General features: G+C 34.8%; 1 protein-coding gene across 10 annotated transcripts in view; it reads right to left on the bottom strand.

Annotated features, from left to right (window-relative positions):
• Positions 1-27,790, bottom strand: part of USP34 (ubiquitin specific peptidase 34) — a 129,535-nt gene that overhangs the window by 74,102 nt on the left and 27,643 nt on the right. For 9 of the 10 annotated variants that reach the window (XM_066995343.1, XM_066995342.1, XM_066995340.1 and 6 more), the window contains exons 6-12: positions 23,780-23,847; positions 16,682-16,874; positions 10,874-10,935; positions 2,667-2,748; positions 2,486-2,578; positions 645-770; positions 107-236 (exon numbers count right to left, since the gene is read on the bottom strand). In XM_066995343.1, coding sequence (XP_066851444.1) covers positions 107-236; positions 645-770; positions 2,486-2,578; positions 2,667-2,748; positions 10,874-10,935; positions 16,682-16,874; positions 23,780-23,847 — 754 coding nt within the window. Of the gene's footprint in view, positions 1-106; positions 237-644; positions 771-2,485; positions 2,579-2,666; positions 2,749-10,873; positions 10,936-16,681; positions 16,875-18,060; positions 18,288-23,779; positions 23,848-27,790 lie in introns of those variants that run through there. The other variant, XM_066995348.1, reaches the window with a different exon arrangement.

Here is a 27,790-nt window from a genome sequence, read left to right as displayed (position 1 = left end):
AAATATTTCAAGTAAAAGGTTCTATACAGTCTTATTGTCCAAAGTCAACAAGGAGACTATGAAAATTAAAAATTTAGCTACCATATTAATTGGAAAAAATACGTACCTTTTTTGTTTCCCATTGGTAGATTAGTACTGAGTAAAGATGCAAAAGAGCTTTGTTTTGACAGCTGAGCCTTAGCTGCTAGTGCATTATTCCACAGTGCTTTTATAAGCATTGATGCCAAATACAATGTCTGTGAACAAAACCAGATAACAGTGCCATGAAGAAGCAGTAGGTATGCAGTTTGGTATGCAAATGTACACTGCTAATATTTCTGTGTGCCAATAATACAGTTCATCAAAATAAATGCATCAAAATAAACAAATGCACAAAATGAAGAAATATTGTGTGGAACACTTACTAACTTCAGAAATAATATTAAAATACTCTAATGGTGGTTATTCAGTTCTCCAAAGCCTCAGAAGCAGACTGTAATTCCAAAGCCAGAATGGCCTACTTGAAGAAACATTACAATTTTACTCATGTATGTTCCTCTCTTATGCATTAGTGAATACTACTTGCATGCAGTCCTTTAGAAAGGCAAACATGTAACAATGAATATACTAAAATAATTTCTTGCAGTGATTTTGTTCATCTTTACCTGTTCAGTGTGAGCACTTGGATGAAGAGTTGAAACTAGGTTAAGAAGATGCCTAAGCGGGACAGGGTCCAAGTTTTTGATCAAAGAAGGAAATAAATCGTGGATGTAACGACTGCAATGCTTCAGCTACAAAGTACAAACAAACAGAAAATAACAAGAACAGTAAAATAGTTAGTTATAACAGTTCCCTTGATAAAAAGATGGATAAAATTGCAGCAATTATGCATCATCTTTCCACAAAATATGAGGAAACATTTGTCCAATAATTCTAAACTATATCAGATTTGCAATTTTGATTCAACTGAATTTTTACATTCAAAAGCTGGTGAAGTTTAGTAAAGTCATGTTACAACTACCACATATTTTCTTTAGTTCCAGTTCTAGGAGATTTGGTGAAAATAACCGAAGTTAAGTTTGCATTTTAATGTAAATAAAACACCTTGAATATTACAAAAGTTTAGATATCTACTTCAATCCAGAGAAGACAATTTTTTTGCCAAAAAGCTAGCTAAAAAAATGAAAAAAATATATTTAAGGCCTTCTTTTATTCTAAAGATGTCACCCTTTTAAACAACATTAGAGGTTTAGACCCTTTACAGGAAGTAATCTGGACGTACTTAATTCTGGTATCGAACATGTATTTTGAAAATATCCATACATTAAAATAAGCATGCAAACTGTAAAAGAAATATCACATTTGACAATTATATTAAGTTCTGAAAATAGTATAGAAGAGAAAAATTTAGAGCTCTAACACTAGTGTGAATTACTGTAGTGTGAGAACATCAACGAAGATAAATGATCACTTTAAAAATATAACTGAAGTAATTATTAATCTGATACAGAAAATACTTGGCGCCTGTCAGAGTGAATGCTATTAAAATGAGCATTTACTAACGTTCCTGCCGCATTTTATAATGACAATGGACTACAAAGTTTTCAGTATGTTTACAGTAGTATTTAAATGAAACAAATTAGAGACAAACACCATTGAACACAGGAAAAATAAAACCTTTCAAACTGTAATTTGTTTAAAAGTCTGTTCCCTACACCTATTTAAAAAGATCAATTTTATTTCGCTGACCTTCATTTTGAGTATAATTTTCCTGAAAAACTGACATTGAAACCTTGAGGTTTCTTTCTTTTCCAATGTGGGCCTGTTTCTGTTTTGTTTGTTTGTTTTTAATGCATGATAAAGGCAGAATGAAACCATGGAACACATTTCCACATCAGGAAATCAAAATATCTACTGTATTCAAATCTTCTGAAGAAAAAAAAAATACATAATCTAAAATAAACAGTGTCACAAATACACATTCAAATTAGTAAACAAATATATTTTTCTGAAGGAAAAAAGCCGATCAGAGTTTCCAGGTTTACCATGTGAAAAATAAAATCTTCGTGCATTCTGTAGATGTCACCACCAGCACTGAAGCACAACTATGAACTTCATTGCTGTAATTTTCACTACCTTGTTCCCACCAACACTAACCGAAGTGGAATCTACACTACATAGGAGCAAAGCAATTTACCACAACAGTAAAAAAAAAATTACATCTACCTTAGAATCTCCATCCCTATTCTTAGTGAAAATACCACGTCTGCAATGAACAACTTCATTTGTTATATGCATAGAAGTAGCTTAGGAGAATTTTGCAACTAATGAAACAATTTAATTGTGTCAATTACTAAGATCAAAATTTGGTGAGCTAAACACTAAGACAAACACAGAGTAAAATGCAAGAAACTCAACTTTATGAATGTAAAACAAAATTAACTTGCCATTTTCTGAGTTGTTTTGTACCACTCCTGCAATTTTATTTAAAAAATACAGTATATACCTGTGCTGCAGCCCAAATACAGTCTATATGTTGAGTACTGAGTCTCCCTTCAGCTGCGAGAAAATTCAGAATCACTTGGCACTGTTTGATGATCTGCAAAGTATTGAGGAAAGATTTACTAGAACAAGAAGTTACTCCTCCATGTTTATAGTAAAAATAATAGGAATAATTTTATACAAACCTCAATATGTAAATTTGGTCCAAAAATGTGCTCAACTACATTGTTGCTGATAAGCCAGTCTGCAAGCTCTTTTGCAATTGACCTAAAGATGAAAAAGGAGTGGAAATATATGTAAAATTGTATTTCTATAACGCATATACAGTACTTTTCCCTAGTACAGCATGTATTTCAGATTAATTCAAATTAATATCTGTAATTGTGGTAAACATACTCAGAAACTTTTTGGAACACAAAGCATTCAGTCATTTAAATATTCTCTGTATTTTTTTGTTCAAATGGAAGACAAATGCCAAACATCAGTTCCCACTTATCCCTCTGGATTGTTAGCAAACATGTAAACAACAATACTACGATTGTTTTTTTTAAATTGAATACAGTTCAACAGACCACCTGCAGACCACTTTCAGAGACCTCAGAGGTAAGATTTGATAAACACTGCTATTTGACCTGAGTTTATCATGAAATCGCAAAACAACTATTGAGTTTGCAAATGTAGCAAAAGCTGAGAGTGATGGAAATGATTTTATAAGAAAAGCACTTGAATATTTTTAATTCTCTTGAGTAAGTAACAATTCATATAGTTTTAGAAACTTATGTGTTACTTGCTCATACTCACTCACACGTAGTGTACAGATACTTCAAAATTTTAATTTTGTTTCAGCCACAGCAGTAAGGGAAGTTCACCTACTGCCAAATCCATAACCAAACATTCAAACAGAGCAGGACAAGGAAGCTGAATTTTCCAAAATAAAAGTTGAACTTCCAGAAATAGCTGCCCTGTCTGGAAACTAGTGCATAAGCTCCATTTTATTCCTTCCTTTCAAGCGAACGTTTGTTTATCCAGATTTTGGCACCAGAAGCAATTAGAGGACATTTCAGTATTTAAAGCACAGCCTCTAGTTTAAATGGCCCTGGAATAAAAGTGCTCTGTTTCACAAGGAGGAGAGGAGGGGAGGGAGGGGGTGTTTTAGAGGACTACAGGAAGAATATTTTTACCACAACTATCTGTGCAGCATTTATGGTCACTTTTATAGTCAGGATTGCCAGTCTTTATTATCCACAATAAGACAACAGGATTCTTTAGGTAAAAAGGGATTGCCTTTGTAAGTTAACCAAACAGAATTCACTTTTTTGGGGCACAATGCCAGTTCTACAGTTCTTTTAAATTGCATGATCACTGTGGATGAACTCAAGAGCAAAATTCCTATTACTCAACACCATTCCTATACTGTCTGCTTCTATTCTGATTCCAGGACATGGGGAATCAAATGTTCTTATTCAAAAAAAGTAATGTCTCCAACAGTTAAGAAGTAACTGGTTTGCAAGACCTAACGATTTACCAACAGTATCATTTATGACTTGATAATAAGTAAGTTCTCATACTGTAAAGTCAGCATGGGTATCTGCTCAAAAAGGATGAAAAGGGTAAGCCAGGTCTGTTCCACGAAATCAAGATCTATTTCACTTCCTACAGCCTCATTTCAAAAAAAAAAAAAGGGGGGGGGGGAACAAATAACTACTACCCCCAGCACTTCAAAGACACCCACTCCAAACCAAACTTTGGAGTATACATTTACATACTCATTCAGAACTTGGATTTCTAACAAAATTTGAAGAAACACATTTTCACGTGGGTGTAGAGATCTTGCAGATTTTACAGCTGAAGTTGTTATTCATTTGAATATATACTACCAGTCTCCTTTAGACACCAAAATGGCTTTAAACAATGCTCTTACCCATCTGCCTCCATGCAGAAATTACCACAGTGGCACTGCCCCTGTAGGGAGTTTTTCAGACTGCTGGTAGACTTTGTATCAATTGCAAGGTTGGGATAACAGAGTGCTCACAGATAGATTTATTTACAAGAAGTGAGCAACCAGTTTAATTTCTTTGTGAAAGAAAATGCTCTTTCCTCTGTTTCATATACAGTTTTTCATGGTAGCAGAGCCAACCACCATAAGGATTACATTACCTTCTGGGAAGTAATAAACCTGTAGTGTATAAGCAGTCATAAAGAGCTGTGACGGAATCCAACATCAAATATTACAATTTGTCTTAAATTACAATTTCCTAACCCATAGTCCTGAAAGCTGAATTGAGCTTGCAAAAACATTCCCTCACTTACAGCCCGTTTGCCCCCAGCTCATTCTTCTTGCTTGACATCGCTTTCCCCTGCTGTGGGCAGAAGGGCTCCTGTAGCCAGAAAGCATCCGAGTTTACATTTTGCTCATAGAAAAGGTACAGATCTGGCCACATGACTGAGCATACACCCCCCTGGATGCAGGAGACCTGAATGGAGGCATTTCTGGATATGTGAAAAAAGTCATCTCCATAAGAGGCAACAATGTTAACACCAGTCATAAGCCAATTTAAGTCTTAATTTTGTTCCAGGACCGCTTGGTTTCTACTTGGATCTGAATTTTCCAACCTGTATCTTTGAGAACTGATCCTACATAAACACTTCTAGATTCAGCACACATTGCCAATATGAAAGGACACACTGCTCTGGGTCTATTTAAGCTGAATACTCCTGCTAGTGGCATAATGTCCATTAGACGTTGTATCCAGAGTTGTATGTTGCATTTTGGCTACTCCAAAAGAAAGAATAAAAACTTTCATGCAGAGTGAGCTCCTACATATTTTATTACATGCATATGACAATTCTTTATCTCTAATTTGCAACATTTTTTCTTTTGAGAAATAATGGATTATTCATTTGAAGGAGTACCTTTTTTTTTAACACGTCTTCTCAAAGGTAGAAAATTTCCTTATTTTACTAGTGAGCTAGACTGTGCTAAAATGACATCTCAGATTTCTGAAAGTAAACATCAATTTGATATAGATTTATTGAGGATGACCAAGAACAAGAGGATCCTTGTGAAAGACAGAATGCAGCTTTTGTGTTTCCCTGCAAGAATTGTTCCTACAAGAAAGTTTTGCTGAAGGCACACCAATCACTAAATATACTGGGTTTTTGAATGACAAAGCTACTACCAGCACTAACTATTTTGTTCTCTGCTATACTGAGAAATACATTCATGAAAACAGAATCAAGGATTTACCAAGAAAAGCTCATTTCAGTGTAAATGTATGTCAGACTTCCTGAACACTTCCTTTTCAGGAACGGTTTTTTTATCTAGTAGTTTTCCTCAATATGTTTCCTCACCTTCAAACAGAGTGAACATCTCAACTCACAAGCAGCTTCAGAACTTCACACAAACAAAAAAAGCAGGGCAACCCAGAACTACTTTTTACGACAAGAATTAAAGCATAATCTCCTGTATTGGTCAACATGGTTTCATTTCAGTTTTCAGCTATGTTAAAATTCCTTTCATGTAAGTCTGTATTCCTGTATTCTTCAAAATTCAGAAATACTTTTCAGAGTGATTTGCAAATTATTGTATGACTATTACTATACAGTAACTCTATGAGTCAGGCAACTTAGCAGGAACTAAATTTTCAGTAAAAAGATGCTCAAATTTTCTTCTAAAAAAGTTCTTGAAAAGTTTTTAGAAAAATTTTCCTCTTCATACAAAGGTAAACAGTGAAAGACACACATTATAATCACAGTATAGATATACTTTTCCCTCTAAAATGGAAGTAGCAGAACAAAGAATTGTTCTACAGGTAATATATCTAAGCCCTAGAGACCTTAACAGTGAGAACATTCACCTTGGTGATAACATGTATCAGCTATTTTTCATGGATTTAGTAACTGGGATAGCAAAAGAAAAATGAAAGGACTGGATACCCCCTCTGAGTGTGTGTTGTTGGGAAGGGGAGAAGGGGAGAATGAAAAAGTGAAGGTAGCAGCCACTCCAGTTTAATTGTCTCTAAATCCTTTTCATGCTGGAAATCTACACAACTTATTAGGGTAGATGGTCTCCAGACTTCATTAATTTCTCCCTATGCTTTTAATAGAATTCATAGTCAATTCATGTCTTTCAAAACTACCTGGTTTAGATCCAATAAATTAAACTTAAGCATTTTTGACGTTAGTTTCCCCAGGCATTCCATGAGACTTTGGGAGAGGAAGCAATGTAATTTCTGATATAACTGGATGTTTGTGAACTGCATTTATGAAAGGTGAGTATTAGAGCTTGAATTCCATTCATTACTGTAAATAAAACTATCCAGAAGGAAACTACAGTGCGCACATTTTCCTGGTAGCTCAAAGAATGCCTCCCTAAAGGAGGATTGGGATAAAGTCCTAGAAACATTTTAATCTAAGGCTGTGTTGCAATACTTGGTAGCCACATGATCACCCAGATCCAGGAAACAATCCCACAGCAAAATAACCCCCCAAAATAAAACCTTTTTTGTCCAGCTAGTCAATTCCCAGCAGAATTCACCATGAAGCTACAAAAACACACTAGTTCTGTACTGGATGAAAAGCAACAGTAAGTCATTAATGTCACTGAATAAAGTAATGTAAAACCTTAAACAAAACATGCAGCAATAAGAATGAGCACCTTGCAAAGGACGAACACTAACATTTCTTGACTAAGTCGTTGAAATAGCATCTACAACAATAACTACACATGGGAAGCACTGATCTTAATTATATAGGATCACAAATACAAAGGATAACACACACCTTCCAAAAAACATTCATACACGTAGTTTTGTTTACCATCCTGTACTTTCCTATTTGACACTCCACAGGCTCCAAAAACAACAATCAGACAACATCTTGCATATTTGTTAAACTACTACGTGTGCCACTAGATAGCTGTAAGCCACTAGAAATAAACATTAGTGTTTCTAAAAGTATTTTTTCTTAATTAGTGTTTCAAAAAATACTGCACTTTTTTCAGAGAAAATCTGAGAAGGTCCCTGGAATGTGGAAATAGAGGGAGGTGAAGGGATGTTTAAATCGTGTTGCCATAAATTCGGTTGGTGAGCCTAGGCAAAATATGAGAAAGCAAGACTTAACACGAGCTAAGAAAACAGTGGTGAAGGGGGAAAAAAAAAAGAAAAAACCCAAAAAATTCGCAGTTTAATATCTCAATATATGAGGAAAGAGAGGGAAGAGAAAGAAGAAAGCCTAGATCTTTTTGTTCACAGGTGAAAGGAATTTTGGACACCTGAAATTACTCTGTAGAAAGCTTTTAAATGAGGGCAGTCAGGTTTTCAAATGAGGAGGGAGGTTATCTCAGCATCAACCTGAATCCTGAAACTCAAATACTTGGCTGCCTGCCAAGTGCAACGCAAAACAAAATCTCTCTTTATACCTGTTATTTTCATAGACCGGCAGTCTCCTCATTAAAGAAAAAAGAATATTTCTTCTTCTTATGGTCTAAATAGCACAAAAAATCTTTCCGTCTATGAAAAGAATGATCATTTTTCACTAACTGACATTGGGAAAATAGTTTTAGGAATCACTGTTCAAAGACCTGAAGACTCCTCCGTTCAATCTCATTATTTTTAGCTTCAGTAGATTTCATACTCTTCAGTACCTTAGATAGTGCTCTGATGCCAAACTTAAGAGCCAGGAACAGCTAAATTAAAGGTATCTCTCTGTGTGATATTACAAAGTTGAGACCTAAGACACTGCGCATAACTGGACAATATGCCTACTAAGTCAGCACAAACCCTCAGCCCTGCAGAAGACGGTCAAGTAAACTAAATCAAGACATGCAAATACCTACAGCTAGAGAACAGATTTCCCTATCTTAGCTTTCTGCTGCTTTCAAGTGAAAGTTGTGAAATCCAATGATTTTCCTAGACAGAAAATGCTTTAGCTGCCTTTCCACAGAAAAATTTGCAACCCATGCAGATAAAAGTGGGAAGCTACTGTTGCAAAACATTTTCTAAAAAATTCTGATGATATTTCTAAACAAAAGGGAAGAGCTAGAACTAACTCATAGCTCTTTTAGAAAAAATACAAAAAGATACCTCCCGCAAACCCACCTTATCAAGATACAGAAGCAGAAATCCCAAAGGTTGACAGTTCCAAATGCATCTGGAAAAGTCAAAACACATAATGGGGATGACCAGACATAATGGAAAACATCTTCCTTTGACAAACCTGCAGAGGCTACAAAGGTACAAAATAAATCTTAGACTTCCTTTCTCCTTTGACCAAGTAAAAAAAAAAAAAAAAAAAAAAAAGGAATGAAAAGCTTTCCTTTTGCTGCTCATTCAATCACTGCCAGCTCTGTAAGTGCTTTCTGATCCAAAAATTTCTCATGAAGAGAGTCTCTAATGAGAAGGAAGCTTTGTACTGCAGTTTGTTCAAACCGCAGAAGTAAGACGTTCCCCATCCTTCTGCACCAGCCTTTTTTGATTATTTGGCCAGCAAAATACCAGGATAAGTGATTGCAAAAGACACGTGAAGACAAGCAGCAACACTTGATATTGATTTGTTACCAACTTTTCAGGTAAAACATCAGAATGACTGGAATTCAGATTTAAAAAATCACATGCTACAAAAGTGCAAAAGAAGGTCTTCTGTTCGTGATGCATTCCTTTCAAATGACAGGCTGTTTACAGATGCCCTTGCCAAGAAAGTAATATCTCAAATGAGAACTTGACAATTTCCTTCAGCTTTAAGATAACTCTGATCTTTTTGCATAGTACATCTGCTCTTCTACAGGGAAATTAAAGCACGTTGTTAGTGTTTTCCTTGTTAGTGTTCCATAAGTAGTTACTACTTGTTAAAAACAATTTCATTCACACTGTACTTCAGAAGATAAACTAACCAAGAATCACCCCAGTTTCAGATTTTCAACATAAAGGAAGGATGGGAAAAAATGGATAAAACTGAGACTTGGCTGTCCCACTGTAACAATACACCACAACCGGCAGTACAATACTGAAAATACCCCAGCTAACCAAGTCACCTCACATATTCAATGTAGTTCTTAAAATGCTCATTTTGCGTAGCCTAAAAGCTAGGCATACTCCTCTAATATTTAATTCTACCACTACACAACTAGTGGCTTTGGAAAAAAACCCACACCTCTCAGGGCACAAATAACAATCTTTGTTAGTAATGCAAATCTTTGGAAGTGTACATGAGCTTAATGAAATTACGTTCAGGTCTCACCAGATCATAATAAGATATTTCCATCATACTTGCAGAGAATTCTTTGTTTCTTTTTGTTTTTCTGACCCTATGTATCAAAACTAACTTTTAAATAAATGGATAGCATGGACTCATGCTCACCTATTGACTTAATGACGAATGACATGAAAAAAATTGATTTCAAGCAGTTATTTGTTTTGTATTCTCAACGTATTTTCATACTTTTATGGAAGCAAAAATGTCCTACGTTCTGATTCTTTATTTTAAAAATATCAACCTATTACCACTTTAAACATTCAAGTTGCTATTCACATGAAATCTACAGCATTGTGGTCTTGACTGCTGCTATATTTGAACAAGGAGGTGTTAAAGAAACCCTCTATAGTAGAACTACCCACATAAAAAGCAAGCCAACTGCTGCTGTAACAGGAGAATGTGTCTCCAGTGAGACAGATAATGCGCATGGATATAACTGCCAAGATAAACATAAACAGTATATCACAAATAAAATCCTAGGTATCCTTTAGATAATTTGCCTATTATTTCAAAAGAAAGGTTATTTCAACTTCCTAAAGACATAACTTTGTCTAAATCATAAGCAGTTCTAACATTAATTTTAGAGTTGTTACAAAAATAATACATTTCCTCATTGGAATACAATCCCACACATGAAACTTCACAGAGATTTATAGGAGTCTTCTTTAGAATTGTTAAACACACCTGAATTACAAAAACACGGATTTTGAAGAAAAACAACAAACAGTTCTAAAAGCACAGCCTCAGAGAATTCATGGAAAACTAATAACAGGGATAGGTGCCAGTGATGGCCAAACAAGCCTTATTTAACTAAATAATTAGGAGCATTGTGATGATGGCAAAAATACTACTTGCATATGAGTTAGCTAGTTCTTATTTATACATGATAACTGTTGTGTTTATTATTTCATAATCTAAAGGTTACTTTATCTCTTATCTTTTAAAAAACAGTAAAAAAATCCAGAAACATTTAGAAATATTTTGAAGTTACCATTTAAAACCATTTATTACACCCTGATTAGAATATTTCTGATAACACCCCAGATTATCACTACTCCCCACTGGCTGAAATCCATAACAATACAGAAGAACCACAATCAGACAGAGCACTTAAAGTATTCATAATAATGTTCCTACTTACGTTTCTGTGTCTGAAACTAACGACTCATTATTACACACATCATTGAAGGTATGAAGTTGATTCTATAGTCAGAAAAAGGAAGAAAAAAATTAAAATTTTATCTAAATGTTTTTCGAGGTAGTTGTCTTAATAAATAATGTTAGTGACAGTAAACATTTTTTTCTAATACTTTCAATGTTTTTAAATACAACTCTTTGACAAAAATTGAAACAACAGGCATTCTAGTAGGCAAGAAGGATTTTTTTGTTTGTTTTTTAAATCAACCTTTCTTTCATTAAACCAATTAAATGATGTTAGGAAAGTCTGCCCTCTACAGAAATCAAAGCAAGGCATTTAGCAGTAACTCTACACACAGGTTTTTATGAGACATGGAACTCACACTCTGGAAAGTAATGAGTGAGGTTGAGTCCCCCATTATTGTACTGTAAAGCTTACTACAACAGCAAAGATTTCAATACTGATAATGTGACGAAAGCAAGCCTACAAAATTGGAGAGTGAAAATTACAAAAGACTGTATATATAATGAAACTTTTTTCACTATGTCACAAAGAAATGAAAAGCCTGTTAAAGGATTACATCTTACACACTAATCATCCCATGTTTACACAACACCTTAGTAATTCATGAACCCCAGATTTTTGTGGTTGTATACTAATTGCAATTTTGTTTAGGTTGCCAAAATTCCTGGTTAATATCCTTGAAAGTTCAAAATTTTGAAAAGCTGTAGCTGATAGTGGTTGTGTTTTTTCCGGGGGGGGGGGGGGGGGGGGGGTGGAGTGTTGGCTGGTTGGTTGGTTGGTTGGTTTTTGTTAAATTCAGTGCCTTATTCTATTTACAGGAAAGAAACTTTATTTACTATGTTAGTGTATGAACTCCATGCTTTGGAAATCCACGTGACTTAAACATATCATTAGCATTAATAATAATTATTAATCTCACTGTCAGCTATTTCAATCTTCTACTACTGTTAACTAAAACAGATTCAAATAATATGAGACAGAATAGCTGGTGGGGATTGCATCACCATTTATAAAATAATAAAAAAAAAAAACAAAAAAAACCAACAAAGTTGTCTTTAAAAGTGAGAGATGTTTATCATCATTTGAAACTTAGGTCAAGGCAGCATGAGAAATTTGGACTGTTACAATACCTGAAGGTTATGATGGAGGAGAGTGAGAGTAAACTAGGAGTACTGGGAATTTTAAAATAAAAGCTACACGCAAATTTTATTCACGTTTTGTTGAAACTACAGGATCTAAATTTTAAAAAACATTAAAAAATCTGTTATGCGCCTTTAAACATTTAGAATTTCTCTAGTATTTAGAAAGGCTATCCATATGCACTTCCTCTGGAGATGTGCTCTCAAAAAAGACCATGAAACTGTTATAACTCTCTACTATGCAACTTGACACAATTGGCTGAAATCACAATGGTTTTCTTCCACATCTGTAAGCCTAAGGGGTCTTTATAGAAAATACTAATTTCAACCCTCAGAACCAACTTTTCAGATACATAGATGACTGTTTCCAATTCTTTATATGTATATGATATTTTTAAACATTTAAAATTACATAATGAAACTTATTGGTCATCTTGTCATCAAAAACATTAAAGACACAGGAATGAAGTTTTTGAAATTCAAATTAAAGTTGTTGCATAACTTCTTCAAAGAAGTTATTTATTTGTTTCTTTCTTGAAACAACTCAAGTTCACATGCTCTACAATTCTGGTGAATTAATCTCCTTCAGACTGTACAGAAAGATTTATTTGTGCCTAACCTCAACAATTTTAAAGTGAAAAAATGTTTTTGAAGAAGTAAAATTGAAAATGAATTAAAATTAGTGAGACACGAGAGCCTGATTACACCATTACTATAGATAAGTTATTAATAGATATTTTCAAATGAAATACATTTAGGAGTGGAAAAATATGTGAACAGAACTTAATGAACAAATTGTTATGGCTGATTAGAATTGGGTCAAATAAAGAAGTCAAAGGTCACTGGTATTTCTGAAGACTCACGCCGCATCTGAAAATGTTTTCAAAGGTATCAAGAACCGAAAGAGTATCAAAGTATGTCCATTATCGATTTTAAATCTATGGTCATGTGTTGATCCAAACTTCCAATACAAAATCCTTATCCAAGAGAATTTTGATGAAAGCTTTTCTTTTCATATTTGCAGGTTCAAATAATTTATACAACTAGTCTTAGATTACTGGCACAACAGTACAATACAAAGTACATGTGGAATAGTGCCACACCACCTTAGCCTCACTCACCTCCAAACCTTTTTTTTGACTTCATTTGGTTACTATGAAATGCCAAAGAGAGTAACATACTCTTATAACTCTGCACGATATATGAAAGATTGCAAGAAAACAAAGAGGCCTCTGCCCGGACACTCCTTAATCTAACACAAACGTGTTAGTTACAAAGTACAACAGAGGAATGAAGTTTTCAGCAAAGAACAAAAAGGAATCTCCCTAGCTACTCTTGTCTCAAGACCCAGGCATCAAAAGAAATTACACTTTCTACATAGGAAATCAACGCAGGAAGAATAAACACGCAGTGTGCAAGTTTGTACTGAATTTACTCTGGGAAAACCCTACAATGTTACCTTTGTATTTTCACTAATTCACAGAAATAAAAATGTGTTGAACACCTGGAAAAGGAAGGATGCCCAGATCAGTTGTGAGAATTCATTTTCACATATTTAAGTTCATCTGTAACTGGAAGGACATGAAAAAAAAAAAAAAAAGAGTCCTATCTATGATGCAATAGTAAAGAGAGAAGAGGGTATTCTGGAACTGAACCACCTCAACTGATGGATGACTGGGTGATGAAACCGAAAAGAACCAAGTTAACAACAAAAATAAAACTCCAGGTATATCTTAGTTTACATTTTGCTGTAGTTTTCTGTAGCTATTTCCAACTTGATATTCAACCAGTCAAGCTTCCACTTTGCTAAAATTAAACTACATGTGTCTGTCTTCAACCTTGTTTTGTAAATAAGAACTTAAGTCAGATGATATGACACATTATGTATACACTACTCCCTCAAGAGAGGCAAGTCTATATTTGGCGGTAAGCAAATATAATCCCTGTATGCCATACAGCACGTATTCTGTGAGTCTCAAGAGGTTCTACAAAACTGAAAGGTTTAATTTTAGGACTGGTCATGTTAGCTGTTAGGCAGGAAAAAAAAAATCTCTTGGCAGACACAAATCAACACCTCCATGTTAGAACACATGTATCTGTTTAGATTCGTTTATGGTTTTGGTCAAAAATTTCCCTCTCCATAATAATGGCAAAAGTATCTTTATCTTGCAAAAGGAATAATTAGGCATGCCACAGAACTTATTTGACCAGCTCTGTATTAGTCTTGATCCTGTGAGTGAAGTTAGAAATATGTATCCGAGTCAACTTTCCGTATGAATAACGAGAAGACAATTCTTCTTTGAAATAAAATGTATATTTGAAAGTTCACACTTTTGAATATTTTGCATAAAATTGTGCTGAAAGTTTTCTTTGAATCTTCACATCTATTTGAGAAGTGAAGTGACAAATTGCTTCAAGGCTATATTCTCAATTTTAGGCAAATGGAAGTCCAAGAAAGGAAAATATTTTTCAGTTGCAGTTATCTTGGTTCTAAAGTCTTAAATACATAACAGGAGGCTGAAATTGCGCTGACTGAGAAGAACACTTCAATGAAATTACTTTGACAAATTCTTGCCATCAAAGACATGAACAGAAAAAAAATCAGAAAAGTAGTCATGAACGTACATCAGTAATAGAGAAGGTTGTCTGAAAATACTAACTAAACTGACCTACATTACATATTTGTAGGCAGATCCTTGCTTACAAAGAGGACGCAAAACTTCAGAAATGAAGCAGTCAAAATTTCTGTAAATTTTGGTTCAAATTTCACTCTCAAAGTTGCACAGATCTGGCAATTAAAATAGTTCCAGGCAAAGCAACAAAATAGAGCGAAATTCAGAAGCCAAACAAGAAAAAGTAAATGATGCTTCCAAAGACATCTTCCTGAGATCTTTAAAAAGAGAACCAAAAAAGAGAAATTTTTTATTTGAATGAGAAAGAATAATGAAGTGTCTCAAGAGTTCCAGAGAAGTTTTAGAGACTATTCATATAAAAAAATCGGTAACTTATTAACAATCAATATTCCAAATTGATTTTTTTTTGTGTGTGTGTGTGTGTGTGTGTGTGGTTTTTGTTTCTTTGTTTTTACAAGCTGAAATCTATTTGCTTTAATCTAAAATTGTTCTAGAATATTGCTTTTGGTAATACATACCTGTTATTAAAAATCTCACTTTTACATTATATATCATAATATTTATAAATTGTAATATGTCAAAGTGTAACAATTTAAAATTATGCTATTTCACACTCCCCTAAAAGACCTATATGTATTAAAAATAAACAAACTGATACATTCTCATTTTCAGACCTTCTTTTGGTAAGGATATACAAAAATGATACAGTGGCAGTTGAAGGACAACTGTACAAAACTGAAGTAAAGTACTTAGAGAAATAAACATCTAATGTAATTGGAACTATGCAAACATTGGAAAATTTACTTTTAAATCAATGATACTCAAAATTATATTTTCCAAAATTGCACAAAATTTTTTAAAAAAAAAGATCAAGAGGAGAGGAAGGAGGGATTACTTCTATGTCCAACCAATGGACATATTTTAAAAATATATCTACCACATATTATGAGAGATCTGTAATTGTATAAATAATAAAGGACATTATTATGTCCTTAAATTTCTTAAATTTCTCTGTAGCTTGCTTTAGCACCTCCACTGGACAAACTGCATTACGTTTTCATTTGAATAAATACGAAACTGAATGGACAATGGATTCAGATAACTTAACTTGTATTTACTGACACTCAGTGATGAAGAGAATCACTGTGTGATACTATGTAATCTGTTAGAACAGAGATGATTAAATGTGCTCAGACAAGACTACAAAACTTAAGAAGTACATGTTTATTCATTCTAGTATAGTTTGTTCCTATTCATCATTTTGTGCATTAAGGCAGACATGACAATATGACCCATAAATCTTAAATACAAGAGTGTCAGCAAAACACAAAATTGAAAAGGCTCAGGTTAATAAAAAAAAGTTTAAAAGTTCACTTCTGTCCCTGCGTGACTATAATGCGTATGTAGGAAACAATGACAGACAAAGGATGCCCAATATACCTTGACTGGTGCCATTTGGAGCATTTCCATGGGAAAGAGAAGAGTGGGGTTTCTGGTTTTAATCTATTTCTATTTAATACTATTTGCATTTACCTGTTCAATTCCATCTTCTGCTAATTGATGCAGAAATGCACTCTCTCGAGAAACAGACTATACTAAACAAACAGGAAAAAGAGGTACGTACAATTTGGAGAAGTGGCTACACTACAGTCAAGACACCGTAAAGGTAACAATCAAAACAGACTGAAAGCCTTTGTAAGCAACAAATATAGCCATGTCAAGGGACTTAATTTCACATACCTGTTGCAAAACATGGTTATAATACAGTTTTGTTTAGAATGGTAAATTGTTCCGGAAATGTGTTATAGGTCTAGATACTGCAGAACATAGACATGTCTTAGTTATATCTCTCAGTGCACCTTATATTCAGAACCATAACTGTAATTTCCTAAGATTGCATATATGAGGATTCTCTTGTTTTCACACGTTAAAAAAGCCCCCCAAATAAGTCAGTAACATAAAACACAACAGAAACATTATTTTTCTAAATATTTGTATTTTTAAAAAGTTCTTACTGTTATTTGACTCAGCCCAGCCAATCGCATTGTTAGAGTTGGAGACATAAAGTATTTAAATGCAAGATCAAGACTTTCTTTATCAAAACACAAGGCTGTATCCAATGGTTCTTTAACTGTGCTCCACATTAAATCTGCCATGTTCCGGGCTGCACTCTGTCTCAACTCCTGGTCTGACAGTTTACATAAATACCTGGAATAAATTACAAATGGAAGAAAAGAAAGAGTATGATTCAAACTAGAACAATCCTAGAACACCATCTTGATTATAGCAAATACATATTTCCAACAGCTGTAAAAGTAATGAGTTAAAGTATCACTATCAATAATATATCAGAAGTTGACAACAATGAAAAAAACCACCGGGGAAGAACAGAATTATGTAAAATACATTAAAAAGGAAATACATTTCTGACTTTAATCCTCTCCAAATTTCTTTGTTGCAAAAACAGATACCCACAAAATGACATGAATCCCACACAGTTCTTTGGAAATGCAGATTGGAAGCCTTCAGTATTTTGAAGTGTCGGCTACATCCAACCTAGATTTAACTACGCAGAAATGTGTTAAAAATCCATTTGTTTGACAGCCTAAGTCTGGATCTATCCTTGGAGACTGGACAAATACATGCAAGAATCTTTTAAAATATAAAAGAGATATTAAACTACACTTAACTAGATTTATACACCATTCCTTTGCATTTGCATTGTATAAACATTAGTAAATTAAGGAAAAAAAAAAAATACAGGCCCTGATTCTTATTTAGATTGAGGCCTTTTTTCACAGCTCTTGTGTAGTGGCCTTAAAATAAACACACTTCAATGATACTTAACATTGTCAAACATAACAAAGAGACTTCAGCGCAAATAATCAGACTGTGGATCTATGACAGGAATCACTGAGAAGTAACAGAAGGACAAGAGAAGGACCACTGGGAGCCATCGTAACCAGATTCCTCACTGTTATTAATTGTAATATTTCTTTTCTTATGCTGAGCACTGGAAATCAGATAATGGCAAGGAAGTAATGCTTCTGCGCTATGATTTCTAAACAAAAGAAAAAGTGGCAATGAAAAGGCATAACTCATTTGAAAAAGTTCAGCAGCAAACCCAACCTAGTCACCTATTTCTAATCTACAGACAGGTGAGAGGATTAGAAAGACTGATGAAAAAATTCATTGGTCTGTGTTACCAAATGTAATCGTCTCAACTATCAGTAACCATGGACCGTCTTTTATCTCCACATTTTTACATGCAAACTATAATCAGTCCTGGCTCCCAAACCTTTTCAATCATAATTTAAGCTGTGGGGGAAGAAATGCCTTTTTCCAAGATGGGAAATGCCATCTTTCTGAGGAAGCACGTCAAACTTGACCCTACCTCAAAGTGAAACTGCAACTGAAGGAAAGTCCATGTATGACCAAAGCCTTTATTTCTGGTTAAATACTGGCACAGGCTTCCTAGAGAAGTGGTTGATGTCCCATGCCTGTCAGTGTTCAAGAGACATTTGGACGATGTCCTCAATAACAGGCTTTAACTTCTGGTTAGCCCTGAAGCGGTCAGGCAGTTGGACTAGATGATTTTTGAAGGTCTCTTCCAACTGAACTAGTCTATTCAATTTTATTCTAGAATGCACATTAAGTCATACTTGATTGTTTTGTCAAGATTTCAAAGGATCTTGAAGATGTTAAAAGAAATTAACAAATTCTCACTTTACATATAACAGATAAAGAGTGCATGTGTGTAACAGGCAGGAATGGGCATGGATCAATTTACACAGAAAGAAGGATGCTTTTGAGGCTTCATTGCATTTCACTAACAAGGCTATCACCTGAAACCTTGCTTACACTAGAAAGTTTGGTGAAGCAACTATGCTGATATGGTTAATGTAACAAAAGTTTCTGATTATCATGCAACAGTATCAATGTAAGCCCACTTTTATTCATAAAACTTAAACTGCAGGAATATTTTTAAGGTTCTTTTAACTTATTTACTGTATTTAGTCTAAGCTTACATCAGACCTGCGTCGTGTTTTCTGTACTATATAATTGAGATAGAATTTTTAAAAATCCCACTTTTATAACTTAAAGTACAGTGTAGGTACATTTTCAGAGCTACAGAAGTACTCCAACAGTACAATCTGCTTTGCCCAGTGTCTAGAGAAAGCTACAGAGAAAGAGCACTTTTTGTTTGTTAATTTGCACCCTTTCTAAGCTTTTTTAATGTAACTAGGTTATTCTAAGAGTTAAGCACGGTATAGATGTAGAATCACAGAATGGCTGAGGTTGGAAGGGACCTCTGGAGGTTACCTGGTCCAACCCCCTTCTCAACCAGGGCCACATCCAGATGGCTTTTGAAGATACCATACTTGCCTTTACAAGTATAAATGGATCTACATTAGAAAATTTATTGGCACTATTATGCTGGTCATAAATTAAATATGATCATGTTTTTATTACCAGGATTAAATCTGCTGAAACTTCCAAAGTATGCTAAGCCTGATTTTGGTTACGGAAGGATACAGTGGCCCAAGCCTGTTTCTATCAGTAAACTGGGTCCATTTTATGCTTTTACCGGTATAACCTAATTTTTAACAAAAATGAAATCTTTAGCTAGCACTGGCAAATAATACACATTTTTCCTTACACTGACTAGCTGTAAATTTGCTGCACTGCTTTCCACAAGAACAGTGTCACTGGAGCAAGACAAAAGGTCTGGTCAGCCCAAAATAGACTCTCTAAAAGCAGATGAAAGATTTATCCCGTATGTTAAAAGAAAAAAAAAAGAAACTATGTACTACTGTGAATTCATTTATCTCTTCCTTTTATACTTTTGGCTTTCTCATTAACCTGTGGCCGTTAGTTTCACAATTGCGTTTGCATGAAAAACAAACTTCTGTTAAGCCTGCAACCTGATGATTGCAGTGGATGTTCTCCTCTTTTTATTTTTGAAAAACTGTATAATCATTCCCTATTACCTTCATATTGTTGTCTTCATATCACTCATATAACAGCCATTCTTGTCAAAAAAACCCACAAAAACTACACTGCCTCTTAATGACGGTTTTTGTCTACCTGGTTTGTAACCCTTCTATCACCTCAGCAGTTGTTGTTACCTTTGTGAAATGGAATTAACAGAACATACGCATATATACATTAATTTTTAGAAGTTTTAGTCTGCTGAAACTATTTAAAGTTGCTGTATTTGGGGATAGCTTCAGTTTTAAATGTGCATTTCCATTTTTATGTGACGCTTACAATCATGTCCCATGCGTCAGGACTTTAAGCTACTCAGCTGTGAAATAATCTTTTTTCCCATAGTATGACTCCTTTGGACCACAGCTACAAAAAGGTTATCAAGCCAAATGAGTCAGGGCTCTTCAGCAATACCAAGAATTAACTTAAGTGCCTAGCTATTGTCTCCTGACTGAAAACTTCAGGCTTATTACAAGAGTTTTTCATGACATTTAGTAGCAAAGAGTAGTCTTGGGTACTTCCATAAAATTCAAATTCTTAAGAAAAATATTTCTACGCAGTAATTTGAATTCTTTCAGCTCCATTCTGTCTCACTGTATTGCACAGAAAGCACTGTGGATCAACAATTCCATTTGGAGCTTCCACTTCCTCTGCATACACCAGCACTGTGCTTGTGCCCTGTTCTGAGACTAAAAGGCTAACACTGGAGAAACTGCCACATGCAATTTCCTCTCAATGTGTTTTAGCACAGAACGTCCCATTTCCTCCTAACTGGGGCAGAGACACAAACCCTTTGTAAACAAAATCTCTCAAGATCAGTCTGAAAAAGGGACAGACGAAGAAGGAAGAGGAGGAAAAGGGGTTAGAACTAAATAAGATATTGATCAGTACTATTGCTACACATAGCTCTCTCAGATTTTACCAGAGGAACATTTAGTAGGTGATACCACCTGTGAAGTCAAAGAAAGAGGAGTTCTAGGTCCTTCCTTTCATACTATCCAAGACTTTCTAGTGGTTTATAGAAGCACTTACAATAGCAGGCATACAAGTTTATCTCTTACTTCTCATAAAAATGGACTTCACAGATAGCCTATTTCCTTCTCAAGGGCACAACTACCCATGAGATCCCATGTTTCAATCAAGTTTGCTGCTGTAAAAAACGTCCTCAAAATGACACTGTTCATAGCTACTGCTATCGTGAAGCATCCAATATCTGGGATTTGTAGAACATCTCCCACCTCCGATCCTGAGGTGAAGTCAGCTGGAATCAACTATCTGTAAGTCTTGTCTTTCTTTTTATCACAAATAATATGATAATTTTATCATGAGAGTTTTGCAATTTGAAATGAAGAACTGTAAGTTATTGTGATCAATAAAAGCTTCCTTCTGACGAGGTCAGAAATACTTTGCTTCCTTATTGAAAGATGTCCTTTTTAACTTACATCTTTTATTTCTTTCCTAAACTACTCAAAAGCATGGGGTTTTCAGAGTCAGGATATAAATACTATTGCTCTATTCTAATTAATAGTATTTAATAGACTTAGTTTTAATAGGAGCAATAACAACTTTGTTAGTCCAGTAATTTGGACTAACAAAGCTTATATCCTTTAGATGAAACTTCTCATGAAGGCACCTACCATGTGGCCATTATCAACTACAAAGGGTAGATTTCAGTCAAGAGAAACATCTGTGCATACACGGTAAACTGCATTTCTAGATGAGGGGTTTCCAACATGCAGACAACAGGCCATTTCCAACCAACACAAGGACCATGACTTAATGTGTATTTGATGTAATCATCTTCTTATGAAGGTTCTAGCAGGAACCCATCTCTTTCAGATACTTTGAGTAACAGCTGACAACAATAACATCATCACTGACCACACATCCACCTCACTCCAGCATGGCGAAAGATGCCTCTGCAGCACTGTTGTCCCATTTGTCGCCTGCCCTGGGAGGAGGGTCACACAGTGGGGTCCAGAGCACACAGGAGGCCCACCCCAAAGTGCGAGCAGTTAATTAGAACCCCAAGGGCTCATTCTAGACTAAACCCTTCTCCAAGCTCTCTCAATGACTTTGCAGAGCAGCAGAAGCTAATGCAGAACTTGTTTTAAAAGTGCTGTTTTGCTGTGCCCAGGGTTATGTTTGCTTTCAGATACGAAAGTAGAAGGCAGAGGGAGACCTAGAGACCCAATGAGGTGAGATCTGTAAGCTTGACAACCAAATGAGGTGATCTGTATAAGCCATCTTTTGCTGAAAGCATCTATGTTAACTTCTGTCCCCTGTAGAGGTATAGCAGTAAAGATTTTGTTACGTGGCCTCCCAGCTTCATGTCTCACTCTGTAAGTGCATCTTCACAAAGTTTTGGACTTCATAATGTTGAGAAGTCCCAGATCTCCTATCAGCATTCAGTTGTAAAAAATGAAAACCGAGAGAACATCCTTCTCTAAACTGCTGGTGGTTTTGATAGGTGTGTCCTGTATCAATGTTATCTTTCTGATGGACACAAATGCATTGGTAATAACATCAGACATCAATTTATGACAATAAAGTGCTGACAAAGCACATTTTAAACTAGATGCAAATATTTCACTAGTTAAAGAGATGAGGAAAATGGAAGAATAAAGCGTTTTAATTCAAGTGACCCTAATTACATCTACAGTTACAAAATAGAACACGGTTAAAGTATGATGCCAAGCAAGGGAGAATTAACAGCAATATCTACAGGGTGTTTTGTTCTGTCTCACTCAAGGTCCTTCTTACCAGTCTATCTCTAATTGTTGATCCTTCAATGCTCTGTTTATTTTCCATACACTGCAAGAAGACAGTTAAGGCTCACAAACCAAATTCCCAAGTACATCAACAACTATGGGTGGAATATGTACTGGGACAAGCACTTGAAGATCCCCTGTTTGCCCTTCTGTGGGTATTTTCCACACTGTTTCATGATTAATAATTACTTTTATAGGACTTCAAAGATAACACATCAGCATTAAAGGAGTGTGCACAACTGGACTGTAACTCAAGAGTGATATATTTTAATAAAAGATTAGAATACTCTCCTGTCTGCTGATATAATTTTGGTAGAAACCATGTTACACCAGGATAGGCCTGTAGCCAAGCAAATAATTTCTACACTGTTAAACTTATTTACAATTAAAACCAGAACATTTTAAAGTATGAAACATAGTTCTGAGCCTCACTGTTAGATGTATGTTTTTGTTGCCAATGTAATTATTATTTTTTAAGTGCGCTTTCACACTGGTACAATTAAGACAATGTAATCTGTAAGGGCACATTTACTGATAACAGGGAAGTAAACTATGACCAGTTCAAGCACGTTTCTAATAGTACAGATAGAGGAAACCCAAAGCCTTGGAGAAGTTGTGGGCACATGCAAGAGCAGTGGCTTTTTATATTGTCTGCACCAGAAAAAATTAAGTTTGGGCTACTAGCAGTGACCAGCCCCCCCCCCCCCACCTCCAGGCAAACACACATACACCAGATAATTTCATCAGCAACTCATTAGATTTTTTTCTATTGTCCTAAGAAAGACAATAAAAATAAACTGCTTGTATAATTAAATATCTTTATAAGTACTTTAATTTTAAAGTGTTCATGATAGGCAGCTTATAAAGAAAATCATTGAGACTGGATATATTTAGATACACAAAAGTGCGAGTAGACTTTTGATCACACTTCAGTTCATGCCAGCTGGAAATACAGAACACAAAAATGCAAAGCAGCGTTAAAACTCGGTAGATGAAATTTCAGTGACTACCTAGTACTCTTCTACTTGTATCACCTCGGTGTAAATTTTCACTGAAGCTATATGAAGATACCGCAGTAGGAGGAATAATTACAATTGATCCTGATATGACATATCAGAATGGGGCTGAATGTTGTATCAAAAATGCTATTCCCAAGACTGATCTGATTGATACTGGAATTAGGTAGATAGAAGGAGCTGCCCCAACTAACTCTAAATATTACCTTCCTTCTCCTCGTTGAAATAATACAGACAGAGCAATAACTTGAACAACTAGCAAGTATGTAAACTGAAATTATAAATAGGTGCTATCAAAAAGCCCTCCCAGGAACAAGTTCTTAAATTAAAAATTTACCTGATAACATACGTCCTAAAGGGTATAATGTGCTGCATGACAGCAGGGATGTGTAGCCATATTCTGATCTATAATGCAAAAACATAAATAGATAAAAAATTCATTAATGACATTTAATAAGAATGTTTAAGAATGAAACGTTGATACATTTGCATATGCGACCCCATTCTAAAAAAGGCTTTGTTGTTGTTTTCAGTGAATTTTAACAACTTGTTAATTTTCTCATTCTCAAAGCTATTAGCTGAAGAATATTTCTGTGACTTAGAAACGAGTTGCATTTTTTCTTCTAGTCATCCAGAAAATATGAACTTTGTATAAATAGTATCATACTGTCCAGACTCTCATTTCTGAATTTCCTGTAGTTTCTTCAGTAGGAAAACCCATTGCTCAGCCATGTGGGGTTTCTTTCTCCCTTTTTTTCCTTTTTGTTTTTTTTCTTTTTCTTTCTTTCTTCTTTTTTTTTTTCTTTTTAAGTCTCCGTGAAAAATCTTGTTCCTTACAAATCTCTCCTAAATCAAGTAAAATCATTTGACTTACATTGATGTTTTACTGCTTAGGATTTATATACCCTACAAAATAAAACTATTTTTTATAACCAGTGATTAAGAGCAGTTTTTTTACTACCACATTTGCATTCCCATGTTTACCATACTGCCTTTACCACTTTTGCAAAACTATATGCAGTAAGAAAATGTATGCAGAGAAAAACACCCTGAAACAGCTATTTAGCACTGCTGTGAGGAAAAGAGGACCAACCAAACTACTTACACAGGCAAAGTTAGAAGTTCCATCTGCATTTCAAAAAGGAATGCTGAGCCTGTTAAACCTGTTACAGAAAGACAGCTACGTGCCAGGTAAGGGATCTAGCACAGATGAAATATTAGCAGCTGTTACTAGTGACATAATTTTAATCACGTGTGCTCACATATCTTCTGAATAGCTAACACCAACAATCACTCAAAGATGAAATGCAGAGAATTCTACATTATTCTTCTGGCTAGAAGAGAAAAATATTAGGCAGTAGGAAAACTGTATGGCCAGTATTTATTTTAAACATTTGTGGAATTAGCCAAATAGCTTTGAGTCAGTTCTGGAAAAAATATTTTCAGACTTACTTTTTACTCTGTGACTGTTAGTACACAATAACAATACTAACCTATTTTGCAAGACAAACCTGCCAAATCTTCACATTGCAAAAAAATACCACATTTGGAATAAGCTTCTGATTCTACTTGAAGTCTCAAGAAGGAAAAAAAAAGGGTCTAGCATGCCAAATATAGAAAGTGTAACGAGAAGATTCTTCTGCTAGAAACAAAAATTAAATAACATTTTGACAAGGAATTGCAATGATGACAAAGATACTATTGCATTCAAACAATTTGATTTGGAACACAACAATCTGCTGTTTTCCATATGCAAACAAGCAATCCACAAGGAAATATTTTTTATGGAATGAAAGTAGTAAAAGGGTTTTATAATTTTGTTTTCATAGCTTTCATTGTTTATCTTAATTTTTGCTGTGTATTAATTCAAACTTCTCAAGCCATTTCATTCATCTAGATGTTTGCATTACATATGAATTTCATCCTCAGAATTGAATTAATTGATAATTTTACATTAACAAAGGAAAATGTAATTTTCAACATGAAATCAAACCTAAATATACTAAATTAAATAAAATGACATAAATATAAAATAACATATAAAAATTGACATAGTTTTTTATAAATCCACTGCTTTCATTAGACTTCTTAAGCTTCCACCTGCTTTTAAGGTACAATATTTATTGCGTCTGTTCTATCCTCCAGCTTCAGATGTACTTTCTTTTTTATCATTTTTTTTTATAACGTAATTCATTTCTAAAACAGTGTCTCTCTCAACAGTTTGTACTTCTGACTTATGAAGATTCACACAGTAAAATTTAACAAACATTTTTGAAATTGTCAGCCTATTTCTATTAATTTTTTTCCACTGAGAGGGCAGCAATTCCTCCACAACATCAAAAAATTAAAATCATTCAGAATGAAGCAATGACAGGCTTTTCCAGAGATGTTTAAACCCTCCACAGAACAAGCTGGAGGTCATGGATTTCTCTGCATCTGTTGGTTCTTTAAAGAGACCAACACAATGTCAGGTAGTTAAGCTGAGCAAATACCACAGAATATGAAATATGGGAAGAAAGGTGGAACCAAATATATGACTAAAAATGAGAGCAAAGAAATACTCTTAGGAAGGAACAGTCCTACCACAATACATGTTGCTAAGAAAGCATCTTGCAGAGCAGCAAGTTGGAGAAAAACCAAGACTGCCAACTAGACAACTCCCTGGGTGATGCAAATTGTGTTATATTACATTTACCGGCTTTATTACAAACATAAACTTGTCTGATGAAGGGATTTACTCAAACTAGATTTGCTCTATAAAAAAATTCAAGCAAACATCTTTTCAATAATTTTTCTGTCCTCTATACAAAGGAAACGCCACTAATAATAAACAAGTAGCTCAGTTGCCCTGAACAATTTACTGATTTGTGGCAGTGGTCTTCCCTTAAATGAGCCTTTACAGTGCACTTGATGAGACATACACCATTCTTTGTGGAAGAAACAGTGCAAATGCTTTCCAAGTTGAATGTTACTGCTTGTTAGTAGATGACTGATTGACTTTGCTTTACTGTTTCCAACTTCATCTATTACACTTCCTGGAGCTTACTAAGTCTAACATTCTAATGAGAAGTGATTAGTCCATCTACACTACAGACTTACTTTGAAATATTTTTTGAAACATTTAAGGTAGTAGCTAAACAACTCATTTGTCCCAAAGACTTTAAATAATTCCATCATTACTACCTCTAATAATCTTTAAAATAATGACTATTGAAAGACCAGCTCTCAAGAGTTAGTGCTACTGTGAAAATGTATTTAACAGTTAACAGAAACTAGTTCCTGCTTTGCAGGATGGTACCACATAACAATTGGTCTGCTCACAAATTTGTATCAGAATCTATTTGTATCAGAATCTATTTCATTTAGAACATGAAAATCAGCTACAACAGTTCAACTTGCTACTTCTTCTCTCTGCTCATTTTAACTTAATTGAGTTAGGACATCACAGGAGAAACTAAGCTGATATACTGGAGCAAGAGATACCAGCAGGTTGTGCTGACAACAGCCAGAGATGAAAAGCCCATCAGCTTATCACCTGAAAGCTCATCAAATCCTACAGAAAGGGCCAGAAAACCTATCTTTACAGTTTAACATAAAGAGGTGCTGCAGCAGTCCTCCTGTCTAAGATTACAAATACTGAGCACATCATGGCCTTACTCATTTGTTCTCTGACCTACAAGTGAAGAGCCATTACACTAAAAGGATCAGGAGGAAGTGGTATGATCACCAACACTGGCTTTACTTCAGTGATTGGTTCCCTCTATGCAAACATGTTTCAATACTTATTTAGAACATCATCCTGGCTGGTCAGGAACGGAACAAGGAAGGAGCAAAGATGTATGGAAGCAAGCATCTGATTTTAAACATTTAATACTGCAATGAACCAACATAAAAACGATGTTAAACTCACTTTGTACAAGGCGTTAAAAGCTATTTATTTCCTTTACATCTGTATGTAACAGGACAGGACGTGACTTCACATTCACATTACGCTAGCTCTTCACATGTCCTTCAGAAAGAAGTTTTAATTTCTATTACCAATCTCCTCTGAATCTCCACTAAAATCCATTCATAATTCTTCCAGTAAAAAACTGCTATGTGTCCCAAAATGGACAAACAATGAAGGATATTGATTTTAAAACTAACTGAAGATAAAACACAGTTCTCTCTACACTGTAAATGTGTATAATGATATAAAATCACAGGAAACCGAAAGGAAAAGAAATCCCTTGTGCCTCACAGGAAATAGGTAAAAAGTTAAGACAGCTTAGAATATTTTCATGACACAACTTCAGGAACAAAAACGACATCTGAAACTGTCCTTACAGGTATTTTCTGAGGCTCCTAC

The sequence above is a fragment of the Anser cygnoides genome, chromosome 3 (assembly GCF_040182565.1).
Source record: "Anser cygnoides isolate HZ-2024a breed goose chromosome 3, Taihu_goose_T2T_genome, whole genome shotgun sequence".
NCBI lineage: Eukaryota > Metazoa > Chordata > Aves > Anseriformes > Anatidae > Anser > Anser cygnoides.
This window is presented reverse-complemented; position numbering and strand designations above follow the sequence as displayed.